This window comes from Pogonomyrmex barbatus, unplaced genomic scaffold (genome assembly GCF_055798465.1).
Source record: "Pogonomyrmex barbatus isolate J1 unplaced genomic scaffold, ASM5579846v1 scaffold4, whole genome shotgun sequence".
Taxonomy (NCBI): Eukaryota; Metazoa; Arthropoda; class Insecta; order Hymenoptera; family Formicidae; genus Pogonomyrmex; species Pogonomyrmex barbatus.
The window spans coordinates 3722212-3745059 of NW_028297138.1; the positions used below are offsets into that span (position 1 = coordinate 3722212).

At 37.1% G+C, this 22848-nt stretch overlaps 2 protein-coding genes across 10 annotated transcripts in view; one reads left to right on the forward strand and one right to left on the reverse strand.

Moving 5' to 3' along the window:
* Positions 1-22848, reverse strand: part of LOC105423461 (extracellular serine/threonine protein CG31145) — a 450620-nt gene that overhangs the window by 50605 nt on the left and 377167 nt on the right. The window lies entirely within an intron of this gene.
* Positions 15223-21777, forward strand: LOC148935687 (uncharacterized). Its single transcript, XM_089080668.1, is given in 3 exon segments — positions 15223-16683; positions 16685-16807; positions 18646-21777. Coding segments are annotated over 3 exon segments (1791 nt in total). The 5' UTR covers positions 15223-15325; the 3' UTR covers positions 18956-21777.

Here is a 22848-nt window from a genome sequence, read left to right on the forward strand (position 1 = left end):
TAAAATATTCTCTCGTTATCATTAACACTTCTACGATGATTTCCTTCTGGCGCAACCTCCACCTCTCGTCTCTCATACGTTCCCGATAATGTCATATCAGTAAAATATCGCAAAAAATTTCCGGCATGTCGCCGATCCGCCTCTCGTTTCTACGATATATAAACGAACGAGGAAGGGAAAGGGAACTCCGCCTCTCGCGGTTAGTTAATCGCTGCAACAATGATGCGTATTAATGGCGATTCACATTGTTTTTTATTTCTGCATAGGCGGGAGTACATACATTCATTGTTTTTATTACTCAACATATACTTATACGAATTCATCATATTCGTATACATATTCTTACATATTTATTCATATTCGTATACATATTCGTATATATATTCATATTCGTATACATATTCTTATACATATATTAATATTAGTATACATATTCTTATACATATTCATATTCGTATACATATTTTTATACATATATATTAATATTAGTATACATATTCGTATACATAACATATATATACTCGCGTAAATTCGCACTCTTTACCACAATCGATTTCTCTCGCGATGATTCGCACGAGCGTCATAGCGATACATCCCTACTCACTGTCGCACTCGACGCTTCTCGCTTCCCCGTGTACTCCGAACACTCTCCCCAGTTGGCGGCCCGATCTATCAACTGTCGCACCAACTCCTTCTTCCGACACGGAATTCAAAAATTGAACTCTCAATTTCGCGTGTTTCCACTAGTTGCGTCTCTTCTTGACTATATCCTTGACGTTGTACACGTAAATTCGAATCAACTCGTAATCGGTCCCTTTCTCGCCCGGCGATCTCGCCTCAAGCTGTCGCCCATCCTCCAACTTCGTCATGTATTGAACGAATCGGTCAATCTCCTCCTTGTCTCCAGATAGAGGCGCGAACAACGCGTCTAAACCGCTGCCACAACTCTCGTCGTTCCTCCTCCTCGTATTCAAACACGCCAGATACTCCCCATACTCTTGTATCCAACTTGAGGAAGCCTCCCTCGCTATCTCGATCTCCATGAGCGCGCTCATCCGGCGTCACGCTCGTCCGGGAACTCTTAACGAAGCGAACCATGCTCTTTCCAGAACAGTACGAGTTCAACGGGTTTTTCCGACTCCACACGTCGATGATGATACGTATAGCGTTCCTCATACACTCGGTCTCGCGTATATGAGTGATCGGTTCCGTTCCTCGACGAAGCGCCAGATGCGTTTCTAGACAGAAACGCTATCATCAGCCGCAAATTATACGTCGTCGAATGCATAGACATCCACATTGCGCATATCAACTCGAGCGAGCCGATCGCGTCGCTCTCGGCTTCCGCCGATACCTCGTCCTCCTCTTCTCGCTCGATCATCGGTCGTCTCTCTTTCCATCGTCATCGCGCGTTTTTCCTGTTCCACCACCTCGCATTTCATCTCTCTCGAGCGATTCGTCTAAGAGCGATATTATCTCCGGATCCTTCAATTGACTCTCCGGAATATTAGACTGACTCCCCATCTCGCAAATTAACGATACATCGTCAATACCCTTGGTTAAATATATACTCTAAGGCAGCGTCGAAAACACGCCAAACCGCGACATCCTATAGAATAGGATGCGCTAGGTCCCGTGGAAAACGCCTAGACACAGGACGCGCGCCTTCCCGTCGCCTCGAAAAACGGGACGCGCTAGGCCCCGCGGAAGACGCCGCGACCGCCCGGGGGAAGCCACCCCGCGAGCGCCAGAGGGAAAGAAAACCATCCTTACCGACCGAGGAGAAAAAACTTACCCCGGCGACCGCCAGAGGGATCCATTTTCTTCCCCCGGATGCGAACCCCCCCGGAATCCTATAACCCCACTCTGCCTTTCACCCCCCTCTCGCCCCGGAAGGCTTAGGATCCTCCTTGTTTATCTATTAAAAGTATTTTTATTTTTTCGCTACGTGTCCTACATTACCATGCAAAGTCTGATTTTTACTTTAAGAAATGTCGCCTTTGTACGGTTGCAATGTCTGTCGCGACATGTCATTATTAATCTTATTGACCCAGCAGATCATCAGACTGATAATTCAAGGTCATTGTAGGAATCTAGTGAATTAATGTTCGTTCGGTCCTGTAGTCATCCTGACTTATCGGTCTAATTTATCCACAGGGTTTTTTTCCGTACATCCGATTGGCGGTCAACAATGTCATTTCATGGCGAGTTTGACAGTTGGTGATAATTTGTTTTGGAGTGTAAGTGACTGATGTTTGTGCGCCATAATCTGTTATTTTGCAAGTAGGTTTTAAGAAGAAATATAAATACTGTCATTTTGATATTGTCCTTTTGCGTTTGTGCTTTTTTCTAGAAATCAAAGTTAAAAGTTCAGATACTATTGTTTGTATAGATTATTGTGCAATTCTTGAGAATATCTTGATACATTTGTTTAAACAAAAGTTTAATCAAAAAGATATATTTAATAATTGTTAATAAAAGTGAATTATTTGTTTTCAATGAAATTGTATTAATAAAAATATAAAAAAATATATTGCACTTGTACTAAAATTACATGTACCATATATTTTCAGGATATTCAGAAAAACATTGTAAAGCAACATCCTGAAATACATCAATAAATATTAAATAAATTAAGGAAAAATATTAAAAAGCACAAATATATACATACTTAAAAGTACAATACAATGAAAAATACATGCATTCAAAATGACAATACTCATATTACTTTACATAGAACTTATTTACAAAATAACAGTTTATGGCACATAAACATCACTTATACTCCGAAATGAATTATCAGCAATAGTTAAACTCGCCGCGAAACACGATGACATCGTCGATTGCCAATCGGACACGTGAAAAAAGAGCAAATAAGTTATCTCGCTCGTTCTTTCGTTCTCTGTCTTATTTACTCTCGTTGTGCGTATTATAGAAAAAAAAATGGTAAAGTATTAGGTGTACAAAAAAGTTCTGAGCTTTTTTTTGTAACATTCAATCTTTATTCAAAAACAAACAAAAAAATAATCAGCGAATTATTCCCCGTTTGCATCAACGACCTTTTGCCAGCTTTCGGATAGCTTGCGAATTCCTTGACAATAGAAGCTCACCTTTGAAGCGATAAAGTCATCAATGCATTTTCGTATCTCTTCAAATCTCACGAAATGTGTATCAGCCAAATGATGCTGCAGCGGCCGGAATAGGTAGTAATCGGAAGGCGCCATGTCTGGACTATCCGCCGCGTGCGGAAGAAGTTCCCAGCCTAACGCAAAGATATGGTCCTGAGTCGCTTTCGCAACATGTGGTCGAGCATTGTCATGAAGCAAGATCACTTTACGACGTCCTTGGCCAGTAAATGGCCTCTTTTCTTCTAATGCATCACTCAAATTGGTCAATTGTTGTTGGTAGCGGTCTGCCGTGATTGTTTCACCCGGTTGTAACAACTCGTAATACAACACACCTTTCCAATTCCACCAGATACAGAGCAAAACCTTCTTGGCGTGGATATTGGGCTTTGGCGTCGATGTCGAAGGTTGACCAGGGTCAACCCATGATTTTCTACGTTAGGGTTATCATAAAGAATCCACTTTTCATCGCCTGTAATGATTTTGTACAGAAAATCTTTTTTCCGGAACTTTGAAAGCAAAGTGAGTGCAGTGTCACGCCGACGATTTTTGTTGTCTTCGGACAATTCATGCGGAACCCATCTTCCTTCTGAACCTTTCCCATCGTATGTAAACGTACGGAAATGGTTTGCTGCGTAACGCCAAGCTGTTCTGCAAGTTCCTTTTCAGTTTGTGCAGAGTTTATATCCAGCAGTGCTTGCAATTCGTCCGTTTCAATCTTTTGAGTGCGTCCAGCACGCGGTTCATCTTTAAGACTGAAATCTCCTTGGCGAAATTTTTGATACCATCTTTTACATGTAGTATGACTTACATCGTTCTCTCCATATCCAGCACAAATCATTGCAGTGGCTTCAGCAGCATTTTTCTTCAGATGAAACGCGAAGTGGATGGAAAATCAAATATGCTCTTTTGTTATTGCCATCGTAAACACTACTGATTTTTGAGATTATGTGCATCAAACGCCAAACTGTATGACATTTTAGAAGGCCAAATATCAACGCTTTAAAACCACAAAAGGGCGGGAAGATATATAAAATTTAAATTGTTATTTCGGTTGTATGAAATCTAAAGCTCAGAACTTTTTTGTACACCTAATACAATTGAAATACATAATTCGACTAAGGACTTGTAACTTAATGTTTTAAAATAGATCGCTTTTTCGCCAGTTCGTAATTCGCGAAGTTTTGATAAGTACGCGGATACGCTCGTCGGTTTGTCCGGGTTCGGAATGAAAAAGCGACAAGATAAATAAGTTGTCCTTGATTACCAATTTATTTATTCAGCAAGGAATTTTGGATGACAAATAATATAGTCAATCGTGATGGCAACGATCGCAGCGCATTTTACAATTTATTAAGCAACGGCGCAGTTGATATACAATAGAATGTACGTGATTATGTACACGCACTGACAGGAATAGTGTCCTGCGCTCGGCACGCGGCCGCTACACATATACACGAAGCGCGTATGTCCGTATCTCCGCGGAGCGCGAAGGAGATCGCGGAGCGGGTAGAAAAAATAGTGGGGGCAATTCGATGTTGCATCCTTAACAGCAAAACGCACGATTGAGAGAGAAAGCATAATCGGATATGATACCGATTTCGGTGTCCCTTCGCTGTCTCATACATTCGACGCTAGTGCGATTGAGAGACCGCAGTGTCTATACGTCGCGTTTTTCTTTCTTCCATCTCGTTCTGATTAATTATTGATTATTTAATGATTATTTATTTATTTAATTGATTGTTTTAATATGATTATTAATTGTTTAATTATAAATATGCGTAATAATTCTTTTATTATATATAAAAAAAGTTTATTATTTTAAAAAAAGTTATGTGTAAAATTATAACTATCATTGCGGATTTGGACATTGAATATCTTACATCTATCTGAAGCAACCGATATTAAAAATTATTAAACAGAATAATGAATTCGCGAAATTGTATTCAAAAATAAGGAAGATTATATTCAATAAAAATAGTTGAGAAGAAAAGCAGTTGAAAAACAATTGCGGTCTCCTAGAATATACAAAAAAAAAGCGACGCGCGGAAACGATGCATGGTTGATTGAGACATATAAACAATGATTCAAAAATAAGGTAAATTATATTCAATAACAATAAAAAGTTATTAATAAATAAAAATGTAAAAATTAAAATTAAATGTAAAAATTAAAATAAATATTTTCGAAATGAATACTATTATATATTGTAAATTTAATTTTCTATGCGGTAGTGGTTCGTCGTGGGCGCGGTCGCAAATATTGACAGCGGCGTGGATCGCAGATATTTACAGCAGGCATGAATTGCGGGTATTTACAGCGCGGGCGCGGATCGCGAGTTGATACTCGAAAGCGAGGACGGCGGAAATTATTCACGCCGGCGTGTTCAGCCACAGGGCACAACGGCCAGAAACATCTGGCGTGGCGATTTGCCATACGTTGCATTTAACTTCGGGTGACGGAGGAGATGCTTTGGCCGGCGCCAGTAACTCCTGGTTGGGGCAGCGAACACGCTACGTCAAGTGTTCCCGGCAAGCGGATTCGGCGGATCGGGTAGGAGACAGAGATCGGCTCTGGCCAGTAACTCCTGGCTGGGGCGGCGTACTCGCAACCTCTGCTTGGCAAATTCTTTGTCAGGATCGGAGTCGGTTTCGCTAGAACGAGCCCGACGAATGATTCCGAGAATCTGTCTATTTTACAGTCGGAATGGGCTTTTTATATCCCGCGAATCGATAATTCGGTTAATTTCGGAGTATTTCGGATTCGCGAGTGTTACTTTGCTGAACTAATTTACAATAAAATAGTTTAATAAACAATTTTATTTGTTACTTCGCTAGTATTTTAAGGATATCGCGTTCGGGTATCTTTGTCGCGTCGCGCTAAATAGCGCAGATTCCCCGTACAGCCCGTAAGTGATTATTATTGAAATAATTAAAGAGTTTATTGGCGTTTTCGCGCCTTTAAGCCGATGGGTGGTCGGTCGGCTTTCGTCCGCAGGATGAAAGGTCGCACGGAACGATGTGGCGAGGTGCATCATTACAGTTTATAGGACTAAAATTAAAACTACTATTATCACATAGGTTAGAATAAAAAAATTCTTCAATGAAGATACGTACTTCTAGTTTCTATTTTTTTTTAATAAAAGATATTGTTTAGTTAGATTCTACTTTTTGATACAACTTAGTACAACAGTTTCCTTTTTTTTTCAAGCATCCATTATATTTGACACCTTTTTTTTACCTTTTTTTAAAAAGGTAATTGATCATACGTGCATTTTAATGTCAAAAATTAAAAAACAAATCATAACGCACGTTAAGTTGGAGGATGACGTTTGTGAATCCAGTGGACGCTACAGTGGAATTATAATAAAACAAAAACAAATTGTTACACTAAAATAAAAAACAAAATAAGAACAAAAAAACAAATGATATACAAATGATATAAACAAAACGATTGTGTATTTAAAATAATTATCAGGTATGAAAGAAAGTAATGGGAATTTTCGCCTATGTCATTTTGAAAAACCCGCCATTTGTGAACAGCGTGTGCTATGTTTACAAACAAAACATGGTTGTAACCGGGGACAACTATAGACTGTTCTGGCGTGCATATTAGCTTTGATTTTCGCTATTGTTTTGAGTGCAAAAAAGCCGTTAAAATGGACACAGAGAAGATGAGAATTCGTGCAGCAAATTTGTACGAATACAAAAAAGGCATAAATGCAGCAGAAATTCTCCGAAACATTCATGGCGTGTTTGGCGAAACTCTATTTCAAAATCTAGTTGTTATCGACAGCTGATTTTTTGCCCACGACATTGATCAAGTGATCAAAAAATGTCGAAAGGTTATTGAAAATAACGGAGATTACGTTTTGGAAAAATAAAATCGGTTAATCCATTCAAATTTTGTCCTGAATTAAAAATAAGAAAATTCCCATTATTTTCTTTTTCACCTGATAATACTTCATCAAATACAAATCTATTTCAATAAACGAATGCAATATCAAGTAATTACACCCGTAGCATGAAGATTTATAGCGAATAATCACAATCGCTTATATATCGCTAATATATGAATAATGTTTCATGGCGAGTGATAACAATCGATGAAAGAAGTATTGAAGATAATTAGAACTTGTAAATTCAAAATTTTGCATTATAATAATTTCTTGTATACTGCATGGAGAGCAAATATAATGATTTTTATGATTACAAACTCTGAGTTATTAATTGAACATAATAATCGATTAGTCCAGCTATTAGTGAAATTTAATAATCGTTCAATTAAACTCAGGCTCATAAGTACATGAAATGTTTTTGCTACAGTTCGCTGTTACATGCAAGATGCAAAATAATATTAAGGATTGAATTTAATAAGGAAACTGTTCTGTAACTAAGTTTACTTTAATATGACGATACACTTATTAAATAGTATGCAAAGAGGAAAGTATATTTCTCTCTTCAAGTTTTTGACGAGAACTAACTTGCTATATAGATCTTCACTCAAATTGAAATAGGCCGAATTTTTGTTGAAATAATAATTAATTTTTGCTTTGTTCTAACATCAAATATGATGTTTGAAATAAATTTTAAGAAGGAAAATAACGAGAAATGAGAATAGAAAATGTATTAATATATAATGTAACTATTCATTTCAAGACTAAATTTTATAAACTATATCAAGAAACATGGCTATTTTTCGGCAACATGGCTATTTTTATGGCAATTTATAGGCTAAAAAAGACGTTTATTTATCTGAATATTACAATAAATATTACCATAGCCAGTAATCTAGTGGATAAGATGCCTGCCCGGAGAGCAGGTGATCCAGATTCGATCCCTGGCTGAGGTAATATTTTTCGCAATATATATTTCCTGTGGGAGAGATATGTTGTAGCCAGGCCTACAACCAATAATAAAAGTAGTCCGCATGGCAACAAAATTAGGTTGCACGAACCTCGAAAAGTCTTTCGAAAGATTACACAAATGTGTGATCGCCGAAATCGCGACCAGTCTTTCGAAAGACCGAAGAAATGCATCGCGAGAACATTGCGAAAAAGCTGATCAACAAATTCCTAAATTTGATGATCAAATCGAGCGTGATATTGATTAATCAATATCACGCAACCGATCGACGCAAACGATCAGAATGCTGACCAGGCATCAATCAAACTATATAACCGGCTACACAAGGCAGAATAGTCAGAGTCGGGAATCAATCAAACATTACGTGTCGTTCGGAATCGTTATTATAATTATCGCGCAAGATATTACACGAGCATAGCTAGAAGTTCACGCGAGCCGTACTATCACCGTCTCAGGTGACATACTCGGTCGACGGCCGCCAGAGTAACACGATACACGCCCGCCGACGTTTAACCGTGTGTGAAAGAAATAATATAAGCAATAATTGAATCCAAGAAATTGTGCAGTTGTTAAATAAATCAAGTATCATAAAGAAAGTGTGTTAGTGATTTCAAGATTTCCTTCCATTCGTTTGATCCTGCTCGGAGTCCCAACTCCTTAGGCTTAACGGACCCGACTATCTCAAAAAATTAACGTTGTAGCCCATCCGGGGTACAACATTTTGGTGGCAGCGGTGGGATAGTCAAAACCATCCCCAAGAACAACTTGAGAGGATCATTGTTAATCAAGCCAGCAGAATCAAACGAGTAAGCCGCCCAAACAAAATAAGACCTGCAGTAATAGTCAGGCAGAAGAATCAAATTCTCAATAAGCAAAAAATATAAGACCTGCAGTAATAGACAGGCAGAAGAATCAAATTCTCAATAAGCAGAAAAAATAAGACCTGCAGTAATAGACAGGCAGAAGAATCAAACTCTCAATAAACAGAAAAAATAAGACCTGCAGTAATAGACAGGCAGAAGAATCAAAATAAGCAGAAAATACAAGACCTGCAGCAATAGACAGGCAGAAGAATCAAATTCTCAATAAGCGGAAAATACAAGACCTGTAGAAAACAGGCAGACGGAAAAGGCCTCGTCAAAAAATAAGCCGCCCACGAAATTGTGTCAAGTGTACAGTGCAATATTAGTAGAGTGCCGACCTACGACAACGAGTGTCCAGTGGCAGCGGAGCAACGACCAGAGAGTCCACGAGCACCGAGAGCCAGCCAGCGCTGACCGTGTACAACGATACCAGGCAGCAAGGACGCTTCACCGACACGCACTACTACACGCAGCCAATTGACGCACCAGCACAAGCAGCGAACATGCGAGCGTATGCGATTTATCTACTAATGTAAGTCCAAGAAATTATATTTTAAAAAGGCGAATGTCCGCAGCGAAGGACAACGTAGCAAATGCGACTTGGCCAAAATCACGGTCAATAAATAATTCTGTAAACTTTCCGCATACTATCTCCGCGTTAAATACCGCGAAAAACGCATTAAAAGAAATACGCGATAACGTGCGCCGCGTACTACAATACGATAGTGACGAAGACGTCCACGTAATAACAGAACGCGAATTTCCATACGACGAAAAAGATTACAGCTTGCTCGAACCGAACGACACCGACTCTCACACTAACACACACGTACAAGCGCGAAAAAACATACATACAAACCTACGAGACGGAAGCTTATTCAATTCTTTTAATATATATCAATCGCTAATAAACGAAATGGCTCACTCACCTGTCGAACAACAGAATGAAATCGACAACGAAATTTTACAATTACGACATTCTGTCGAGAGACATGGACCGCAAGAAAGTCGAACGAACCGCCGCGTCACAATCGACGCACCGCCCGATAACAGTCTCATTCGAGAATTAATGGACGAAATACGCGAAATTATACGTGCCCAATAAGTATAATAAATATTACAGAAGAAGAAAAAATTGTGCAAGTCAACGAATTAAGACAACAAACACAATTGCCTATGGGCGAACGAACGAGAATATCTCAGGATTTTCTATCACACCCGTTAGATCTAACTTACGGACGTTCGTATCAAGATATACGAAACCAGCCGGGAAATGCACTGGCATTCCTCACACTGAAAGACGCGCGTAACATGATCCCAGAGATCGACGGCACGTCACGAGGACGCGTGTACGAATTTCTAAACGCAAGTACGTACGCGATAAAAAATATACATCCCGCGGATGAACATTCTCTATTAGAAGCCATTCTTTGCACTAAATTCAAAGGCAAGGCCATGATGGATTTCCGTACGCGAGATATAATAAACTTTGAACAATTGAAACGAGAATTAGAAAAAGAATATTTGAGCAAACGAAGCACCGCACATTTGCAACTCGAATTCAACTCGCTCAAACAAAAAGCAAACGAGAATGCACAAGAATTCGGCAGACGAACCGAAAATATAGCCATGGAATTATACGAATCCATGGAAGAAGGAAAAAATCATACGGTCGAACAGCAACGCGCGATCTTAGAAAATATAAAAGAGCAGGCGCTCCACAATTACCAGAATGGTTTACACGAAGAAATTAAATTAATTGTACGATCGCAGCGTTATCAAACAATACAGGAAGCAATCGCAGGAGCAACCGCGGAAGAAAAAACGCGAGGACCTAGCATGCGAACGCTAACCTATCGAAACCGGCCAGTATTTAAAGCGCATACACCTAGTCCGCATTGTGAAAAATGCGGAAAAATCGGTCATTACGGATACGATTGTAGGACTAGCCGTTTTTCAAATAGATATACTCTGCCTAAGCCAGAAAGGCAACCACGAATAAATACAGTAGAGAAACAGTGTAGCTATTGCAAAAAGATAGGACATTTACGGCACGAATGTTGGACATTAAATGGAAAACCGGAAAACAGCAAAAATTCCGGAAAAATTTTTTCGAATTCGCGAAGAGAAAATCCCGCGAAGAATTTTAAAAATAAAAAGAGCGAAACCGGCGAAGATAAATCGACCGTCCCGCGTCCCGCGTCAGAGTATCGCGTGGCACACGTCAAGGGAACACCGCTCGTTAACACTGGATTAAATGCGATCACATTACCGATTGCAGAAGCCAAAGAAAGAAAAATAAATTTCTTGTTTGATACAGGAGCATCAGCAACAATAATAAAACTGAAACATGTTTTAGACCACGTCCTAATCTATGAAGAAAAAACTAAGCTAACAGGCATAACAGGACATGAAATAATAACATTGGGCAAAACACATATTACGGTGCAACTGTCGCGAGAAAAGATACGACACCCCGTATACATAGTGCGAGATAATGCGCCAATGGAATATGATGCAATCCTAGGAGCAGATTTTATTTGGAAATACATGATTGCGTTCAATCCAAGAATAAATTTAGTACAATTTCAAAATACGAAATTCAGACTGTACCCATACAGGCGCGTAACCTTAGGGCCGCGCAGCGAAACAATCGTACAAGTCACAACTAAGCAAAATAATAGGATTGACAAAACCAGAGGAAATGATACCTGGAAATTTTATTGGATGTTGCCTAGTCGAACCACGAAATTATACGTGCCCAATAAGTATAATAAATATTACAGAAGAAGAAAAAATTGTGCAAGTACCACAAGTAATAATAGAAGAAATAAATACACAAGAAAAAATAATACAAGAATCTGTAAACGCAATACAGACAAAAAATAAAGAGACAAAATCAATAGCTCGAGAAGAGCAAATAAACAATTCCTTGCGCACAGAACATTTAAATGAAGAAGAACGAAAATCTATATTAAAATTATGTCACGAATACAATGACGTGTTCCACCTAGAAGGGGATACATTATCATGCACAACAAAGATTAAGCATGAAATAGCAGTACGAACAGATTCGTCACCAGTAAACGTACGACCTTATCGTTTACCGGAAAAACACAAAGACGAAGTAAATAAACAGATTCAAGAAATGTTGAAACAAGAAATTATCAGACCGAGCGTCAGCCAATGGAACGCACCACTATTAGTCGTGCCCAAAAAGACAGATGCGTCAGGAAAAACAAAATTACGAATTGTAATAGACTTCAGAAAATTAAACGATCTCACAATCGGAGATTCATTTCCGTTGCCCAATATAACGGATATACTTGATCAACTGGGCAACGCAAAATACTTCACGACACTGGATCTCGCATCAGGTTACCACCAGATATCAATGACGGAGCGAGATAAAAATAAAACAGCATTCTCTACACCACACGGTCATTATGAATTTAATAGAATGCCATTTGGTCTGAAAAACGCACCTGCAACCTTCCAACGATTAATGAATTCAATTTTAACAGGGTTGCAAGGAATTAAATGTCTAGTGTATCTGGACGATATTGTAATATACGGTCCTAGCTTAATAGAGCATAACAAAAGATTAAAATTAGTTCTCCAGAGACTAAGAGAGAACAATCTAAAGCTCCAACCGGACAAGTGCGAATTTTTAAGAAAAGAAGTGATTTATTTAGGACACATAATTACGGAAAATGGAATTTCGCCAGATCCATCAAAACTGCACGCCGTAAAAAATTTTCCTATGCCCAAGAAAGTAAAAGATGTGCAATCATTTATCGGATTAGCCGGATATTACCGAAAATTTATCGAAGATTTCTCACGAATAGCAAAACCTCTAACAAAACTCACAAAAAAGGGAGAGAAATTCGAATGGACCGAAAAACAGCAAAACGCATTTGATACGTTAAAAAATAAATTAACGACGGCACCGATATTAAAATATCCAGACTTTACGAGAGAATTTCTCCTAACAACGGATGCATCGGACTATGCAATAGGAGCCGTCTTATCGCAAGGCGAGGTAGGTCAAGACCAACCCGTCGCGTACGCCAGCCGTGTACTATCGCGAGCAGAACAGAATTATAATACAACTGAAAAGGAATTACTCGCAATAGTATGGGCAGTAAAACATTTCAGACCTTATTTATACGGGACAAAATTTAAAATAATTACCGATCATAAACCGTTAATATGGTTATTTAACGTAACAGATCCCGGATCACGTTTAGTCAGATGGAGATTAAAATTGGAAGAATTCGATTATGAAATAATACATAAAGCTGGAAAAGCAAACGCTAACGCCGACGCATTGAGCCGTAACGTAGCAGCAATAACAGAAGGGCAGCAAACTGACGACGTCGCGTCAGAAAAACAATATAAAGAAGAAGAAAAGAAACAAATATTATATGAATATCACAACGCACCTATAGGAGGACACCAGGGCGTTGAACGAACAATAAATAGAATACGATTACACCACAACTGGCCAGGATTAAAAAGAGACGTTGAGCAATACATCTCAAAATGCGAATATTGCCAGAAAAATAAATTGCAACGACGCGCTAAAGCACCATTAATGATAACAGATACGCCAACAAAACCATTTGAGAAATGCGCGTTAGATATTGTAGGACCTTTGCCTATAACAACGATGGAAAACAAATATGTATTGACATTCCAGGACAGTTTAACAAAATTTAGCAAAGGAATACCAATACAAAATCAAGAGGCGACAACAGTAGCGAAAGAATTTGTCACAAAAATTATATTAGAATATGGAATTCCAGATAAAATATTAACCGACCAAGGAACAAATTTTACAAGCGAATTATTTAAGAATACGTGCAAATTACTAAAAATACACAAATTACAAACGACGGCCTATCATCCAGAAACAAACGGAGCACTCGAAAGATCACATCGGACATTAACCGAATATTTACGACATTATATTAATAATGATCAGACAGACTGGGACGAATGGATACCGTATGCGATGTTCGCATATAATACGACACCGCACACCGCTACGGGATTCACGCCGTTCGAACTGGTATACGGGCACCAGGCACCACTACCTACGGCCCTAACTAGCTCACCGAAATCATCGTATACATACGATGATTATGCGCAAGAACTCCGTGAAAGAATACGAGCCGCGAATCAGATAGCAAAGGAAAATATAAAAGAAGAAAAACAAAAAGCGAAGGAAACATACGACAGAAAAACAAAAATACGCACGTTCGAAATAGGAGATAAAGTCCTACTACACGACGAAACAGTTCGGCGAGGGAGATCAAAAAAGCTAGACGCGTTATGGATCGGACTACACAATTCTAGAAAAACTAAGCGAATTAAACTATAAAATAAAAATGGGCCGCCGAACGATAAACGTACACGCGAACCGAATTAAACCGTTCGTGGAAAATTAAAAAGGAAATAAAAAGAAAAAGCACACAATAGAATATAGAATAATATAAGAGAAACAAGAAAATAAAAATAAAAACTTTGAGACTTACTGAGGAAGAATCTCAGCAGGAAAATAATCCAACATCCACAGGTCCGGAAAATAATCCATAGTTACAAAAACACTACAGTACTACACTACAGTACTACACTACAGTACTACACTAAAATAACTACACTACAAACTAAAGTATGTTAGTACGAGGCATGCACCACATCAGGCCCCAGGACAGCGGTCCCTCGCCTGCACGGGATCATCCCCCAGATCAATCTCGTCCTGAGCAGCTACTTCGACGGGATCATCCGGGTCCTCCACCTCCTCACCCTCCACCTCCTCGTCCTCCACCACCACATCGGCAAGTACGGCGTCGGGCATTGAAACAAGAAGCTCATAAAGCTCCACGGACCAGGGCAGTTCGAAAATCCTGCCGGGAGCCTCATCGGTGACGAACCATATACATTCGTCACAAACATGGAACACACCACTGCTATAGAAGCGATTGACGATCATCAACCACTCACGCACACGATGAAAATGGGCCTGAGCGTCAGGTTGGCCCATAAACTCGTCAACATCACTATCGTCAATTTCAATATCGAAGCCCTCGTCATCAGACGAGGCTCCCACCGCGGCATCGTCATTGAAAATTGGCGGAGCACGATTAAAATTAGCGTTGTGACCCATGGTGTCACAAGGAAAGCACTTCGACAACTGACGAAATGCAGCCAGAGAGCTCATCGCAAAAATGAAATATTAGAAGGATCACACCGATATAATAAATAAGACACCAAGAGAAACGATATACGTCGAAAAAAAAAGCAAGCTCAACAGACTCACAGGAGAATCGTTTAACTAAGATAACAAATTCAGAATAAAGTAATATTACACCTGGGAACAGGATAAAAAAGAAAAAACGCCGAATTCAAGCAGCGACAAATTTTCAGGAGAAATAAGAATTTTTATTTTTGCAGAATAAAGATATGGATGACCCACGGAGAAGAAGAGAAAAAATTACCATTCGAAATAGAAAACTTCGAGCATCACCCCGGAATATACTTCGAAGAAATAGGAAAACTAAACATAATCGAGTCATTCTGGAAGATAATAATAAAAATAGATATTTCGCCAATTGAAAAGCGAACAGAACAAATAGAAGAATACATTCAAAAAACGCAAAATATATGCACAATGTTACACCTCACAAACAAGGGGTCATGTCAAAACTATAATGTCATAATTGAAAACAATTATCAACGTTTAAAACACTTAATAAAAAGAATAAACGCTCTGTATAAAGCACAAGAGACAAAAACGAAAAGAGGACTAATAGATGGAATAGGAACTATTGCCAAAACATTATTTGGAACAGTGGACAATGAAGACAGAAAATTAATCAACGAGCAACTAAGTATCCTAGACAACAAACAAAAAACGACAGAGCACATAATAAGGAACCAAATCAAGATTATAAACGCGACAATAGCGCACATAAATAACCATGAAGAAATAATTCAGAATAACGAAAACATTTTAGCTAATGCAATCAAAAAATTAGAAATGACGCTAACAACAGAAATAAGTAACGAAAACATAAAAGAACATTTTATAATCACCAACGCAATACTTGCAGCAGTGACACAAAACGCGGAAGACACGATAGAATACCTAACGGCGATAAAAAATGGAATATTACACCCACGACTAATACCGTTAGAAGAAATAATAAAAAGCCTTAAAGAAGCAATCACACAAATACCACAAGGATCATATTTCCCATTTAAAATAAGGGAAGAGGATTGGCAGACAATAGAAAAAGTAACGACAATGAGCGCGCACTGCGACAAAACAAACGTATACACAATCCTACATTTCCCATTAATTACACTTCCGCTATATGAAATATTAAATGTAATACCACTACCGGTACCATACAAACAAAATATATCCGCATTAATTGAGACGAACAACCCATTAATCGCTTTGGATACTAACAGACACACGTACGCAAAACTGACCCACGAAAAATTAAAACAATGCAAGCAAATAAATACAAATTACTTGTGCGAACAAATCTTTCCAATAAGAAATGTAAAAACCGACCCACTATGCGAAATAGATATATATACAGAAAATGACAACTGTTATAATAATTGTAAAATTAAGTATGTAACAATAAAAAATAGCATATGGATAGCCTTAAGCAATTCATATTCTTGGCTATATTCCACACCAGCGAAACAAACTATTACAATTTCATGCAAAAATAATAAAGAAACGCGTACAACAATTACAAATACAGGAAAAATAACGTTGTCAGACAATTGCAAAATAGTCACAGCAGACAATAAAATCTACAAGCACCAATAAAGGAAAAGAAATAAAAACATATCTACCGAAATATAATATTACGCTACTAAGCGAAACGTTCAAGACAAATAAGACAGAGAAATTAAAATTAAAAGTTATACAAGACGCAACAGACCTGACAGAATTAACAAAGAAATTAAATGACATGAAAAACGAAATAAACAATAACGAGACACCCTTTTTTCAACAAAAACACTTTGTATATCCTGTATCAATTAGCAGCTCATTAATAATAGTCATCGTTATCGCAACAATAATAATTGTATTAAGGAAGAAAAAACAAAACGAAACAATAACGCACGCAATGTAAATCGCGCCGTTAGAATAAGCGAAAGTATTCGATTCTAAGCAAACGATTATACCAAAAAATGTATCGGGAAAAAACAAAAATTATGTAAGAAGCGAAAACCTCGTACCTCCGTTTTCTTTTAATAACAGGGGGGGGATGTTGTAGCCAGGCCTACAACCAATAATAAAAGTAGTCCGCATGGCAACAAAATTAGGTTGCACGAACCTCGAAAAGTCTTTCGAAAGATTACACAAATGTGTGATCGCCGAAATCGCGACCAGTCTTTCGAAAGACCGAAGAAATGCATCGCGAGAACATTGCGAAAAAGCTGATCAACAAATTCCTAAATTTGATGATCAAATCGAGCGTGATATTGATTGATCAATATCACGCAACCGATCGACGCAAACGATCAGAATGCTGACCAGGCATCAATCAAACTATATAACCGGCTACACAAGGCGGAATAGTCAGAGTCGGGAATCAATCAAACATTACGTGTCGTTCGGAATCGTTATTATAATTATCGCGCAAGATATTACACGAGCATAGCGAAGTTCACGCGAGCCGTACTATCACCGTCTCAGGTGACATACTCGGTCGACGGCCGCCAGAGTAACACGATACACGCCCGCCGACGTTTAACCGTGTGTGAAAGAAATAATATAAGCAATAATTGAATCCAAGAAATTGTGCAGTTGTTAAATAAATCAAGTATCATAAAGAAAGTGTGTTAGTGATTTCAAGATTTCCTTCCATTCGTTTGATCCTGCTCGGAGTCCCAACTCCTTAGGCTTAACGGACCCGACTATCTCAAAAAATTAACGTTGTAGCCCATCCGGGGTACAACAGATAATAAAAGGGGATTTTAATCGATATCAAAAATATTGATTATCGCATTGTTGATTATAGAATTACTACATTAGAAGACACTTGTAATGGCGCGTAGTTGGTGATATGACTGAATTTATTTCATTTAGAAAAATGTAGCGACCAAGAGCCTGCTTGCCGAAAAATAGTCATATTTCTCGTTGTAGTTTGTTAACATGTATTCGGCTTATACCTATGTATTCTAAATTTTATAATTATGGTTATAAAATAAAAGTTTATCATATATATTTATTATATTTGTTTGTGAGTATTACTTGTTCAGGAAACTGTAAAGAAGATTTTAAAATTAGGATAACTAAACATTTTAAAGTTTAACATAGTGAAAAAACGATTATAAATTCTTAAAACGTCAGTTGCGGCACATCGCGCGAACGAATTTGCTGCGCGCAAATTTGGCACAAGCCACTACCAAATTGTAACTTTAAATATGTAATAATAAAAAATAGCATATAGTTAACATATAATGCGTTAAGCGATCTACACTCATGATTATTATTCCATACCAAAGAAACAAGCGATCGCAACACTTTACAATGTAAAGGATGTGCGGAAATACGAGAAACTATTGTACAAACTGGCAAAATTACACTACCAAATAATTATAAGCTACTTACAACCGACACAATAATAAAATCTCAGACGATAACATGCGGAAAAGAAATAAAAACGTACTTGCCAAATTATAATATTAACACTAAATAATAGCTTCAACGTTAATATAGATAAAATACAAAAATAAAAATAAAAATAAAATTAAAATACAAAACCTAACCGATCTTAAGGATTTATCAAATCAATTACAACAAATAAATAGTGAAATAGACACAAACGAAAAACCACACCTCTTATATGAACACTTTGTTTATCCAATGGCGACAAGCAGCACCACAATAGCAATAATAGTAATTGGAGTAATAGTTGGAATAATAGTAATTATAATAGTGGCGATAAAAATAAAGAAAAGACAGAAAAAACCCACTAAACAAATTCTAGTAGAGCTAAGTAGAAATAGCGAACTACGTAGTATAGATCGCGCCGCTAGGAGAAACGAAAGTACACGATTTTAAACAAACGATTGTAACATAAATTGTATCGGGAAAAATCTTTATTTTGTAAATATAGCGAAAACCTCGTATCTTCGTTTTCTTTTGCTAACGGGGGGGAAGGGATTTTGTAGCCATATCTACAACTAGACTTATTAACAATTCGTATGGCAACAGTAAATTCAAGAAATCTTTCGGAAGATTATGAAAATGCAAGCTAGCAAAAGCTGCGATCAATCTTCCGAAAGAGCGCAGGAACGGGTCATATAAAACGATTGCAGAAAAGCCAATCAGCAAATTCCTTAATTTATTGATCGATCGATACAATACTGCGTAATCGATCGATGAACCCGATCGATCAGAACGCTGATTAGACATCAAGTTTGTCTACGAGGATAGTCTGAAAAGTTTTGAGCCTAACATAGAAACAAGTATTTTTTCGGTCAAATATAGTTTTATTTTTCAACATAATCTCCTTTTAAGTCGATACACCTTTCCCATCGATACTCTAACCTCTTTAACCCCTCCAAATAGTAGTTGGTGTCTTGCTCCGCAAAATAGGTGTTTACGTATGCGATGACCTCCTCGTTCGATGAAAATCTCTGTCCTCCAAGTGAAATTTTAAGCTTAGAAAACAGAAAAAAGTCGCTGGGGGCCAGATCTGATGAATACCGTGGGTGGTCAACCAATTCGAAGTGCAGTTCATGAATTTTGGCCATGGCGACCACCGAAGTGTGAGCAGGTGCGTTGTTTTGATGGAACAGCACTTTTTTCTTCTTCAAATGCGGCCATTTTTTTGCAATTTCTGCCTTCAGTTTATCAAGTAATGATGCGAAATACGCTCCCGTTATTGTTTTACCTTTTTCAAGATAGTCGATACACACAATTCCGTGACTATCCCAAAAAACAGTCGCCATTACCTTCCCAGTTGATGGAACCGTCTTCACCTTTTTCGGAGCAGGTTCACCCTTTGCAGTCCACTGTTTTGATTGTTCTTTTGTCTCTGGAGTGTAGTGGTGGATCCAAGTTTCATCTACAGTTATGAATCGACCCAAAAAATCTCGTTTCGCTTAAACCGCTCCAACAGGGCCTTGGAAATGTTCATTCGAATTCGTTTATGGTTCAAAGTGAGCAAGCGCGGCACCCAATGCGGATAGTTTGCGCATATCCAATTCTTCAGTCAATATATGACAAACGCGTTCTTTCGATATGCTCATAGATGCTTTGCTATCTCTCTAACCTTGATTCGACGGTCGTCCAGTACCATTTGGTGAACATTTTCGATGTTATCAGCGATGGTCGCAGTTTTTGGCCATTCTCGAACGCTCATCATCAGCCAAGCTGGTACGACCACGTTTAAATTCAGCTGCCCATCTTTTTACGGTGACAAATGATGGTGGCAGAGTCTCCGTAAACAGCGTCCAACTCGATTTTAATTTGCGCAGGCAAATTGCCTTTCAAATGTAAGAATTTAATCACGGCACGATATTCAATTTTTTCCATTTTTACAAAAACACTGACATCGACTGATACAAACGACTGTCAAACAACAACTGAGCGTCCAAAATGGCTAAAATTTTCACAAAAGTCTTTCAAAGCATATACTATTGTAGTACTAGAATGGTTTTGACGAGTAACGTCATTTTCATGTTAAGGCTCAAAACTTTTCAAATTACCCTCGTATAATCGATTACGCATAGAGTCAGTCGGAGTCGAAATTATAAGTCGTTTGGAATCGGAATTATAAGTTAATCGAAGTCGCGCTGGATATTAACCGAAGTCCGTCGCTAAGTTCACGCGAGCCGTAATATCAGTATCTCAAGTGTCATACTCGATTGTCGGCCGCCAGAGTACGTAACGCGAAACACGCCAAGCCGCCCGATGACATTTCAACCGTGTGTGAAGAATATAGCAAGTGAAATTGTTAACAACGTGGCACGGGTTGTGTCATTGTTAAAATAAACCAATCAAAAGGAAAGTGTGTGTCAGTAATTTCAAGGAGAACTCTTTCACCCAACGATCCTGCTCGGAGTTCCAACTCCTTAGGTTTGACAAACCCGACTATCCCAAATAATAACGTTGTAGCCCATCTGAGGTATTCAACATTATGTTGAAATTTGGAACAAAATAGTGCATATATATATATATATATATATAGACATATATATGATATATGTCTACTATTTTGTTTCAAATTTCAACATATTAAGGGAATGTTGAACTGATGAGTAAACTCCGACGAAAACGTTCACACATATACACATCTACACATACATAGATACATTTATTTACACACATACAATCTACAATATACATACAATATGCATACATACAATCATACATACATTTCTGTACACACATGTTACACATATGAACAAATTTTTGTGATATTCCTCTGATCGTAATAAGTCTAATTCTAAGAACTCAACGTTGTTTCTTCATGTAACTTTCTAGTCTAGTAATATCAGTATTGTACGTACAGGCCATAAGAGTATAAAGTAAATATTTATGCAACTTGACAACTTTGGGTGCCATTTTAAGGTATCAAATGGTAAAAAAGATCTAAATTTAAAAATTTTTTCTTGTGCTTGAACGAAATTCATATGTTAAACACGTAATGCATAAACTTTAATTGTGGATTTCCAGATTAATAAAGTTAATAAAAAAATGAGAGCAATACAAAATTACTGCGTTTTGTCGGTAATACAAACAAGTCCAGCATCGCCTTAAGAAACCGTTTGAAAAAAATTTATATTATAATGATTGAATGTTATTGTCATGTCACGTTTGATAATTACTCACAATATTTTTTTATAAATATTTGTAATATTTTAAATCTAAATTTTTTTAAATATTTATATATAACAATTTTTAGTGTATATGAAGCTATAAGATTTCACACGTAACACATAATGCATACACACCAATTGCAAAAAAATGCATAGTGGCTTTTAAAAAAATTATGCTATTTACAATGTACAATTACATATTTTTTTAATATGTAATTGTGCATTTGAAAGCAGTTATGTATTTTCTTCATATAATTGATTAATCTTATTGTTCTTTGCATAAAGATGTCGAGACTATTTTCAAAAAATTAAGTCAATTTAAAAGATATTTATATTTAATATTTAGATATAAAAATATTTCAAAATGAAATTTAAAATTGTCGTATAAATGATTGATTCTTTTATAAACTTGAATATTTTTACATGCAGAATAACCATGTTATGTAAAAAAGACGATATAATTCCATTCAGAAAAATGACGATAACTTTTATATAATAAAAATTTTATATAATAAAAATTTATTTTATTTATTTATTATATTATTTAATTATTTGTTTCTCTGCAGATTATAAAATTTGGTTTAAAATATTTTTGCTTACCGAGTTCAGTTTCGAAATATTTGATTGAATTATTTAAAATGGAATATTTTACATTATGTAACATTTAAAATTTTCAAAACACGATTATATGGATATTTTTTTTATATAATTTTATCCAATTTTGATGCAGGATAATTTTATATAGATAAATAAATATATATATATATATATATATATATATATATATATATATAAATTGTTTATTTTTTTTATAAATCTTTCAATATATGTTAATTAGAAATTTCTTATTTCGTTTTATAAGGACTATTTGAATACGTTCATATAGGGAACACATAGTAGAGTTAAAAAAGTCTCCACACATCACCCCTTAAGGGCATTATTACACGATAATTGTTTCCTGCTGTGCTGTTTCGTCGCTTGAATTGCTGAATGCAAGTCTGTAATCCATTTTCTACATTCTACATAGTAACTTATCGTCTGATTAACTATAACTATATATTAAATATAATTACGATAACAATGGAACAAAATTGCTTGCTTGGCTATTATTTAAACAGTAATTGAAGT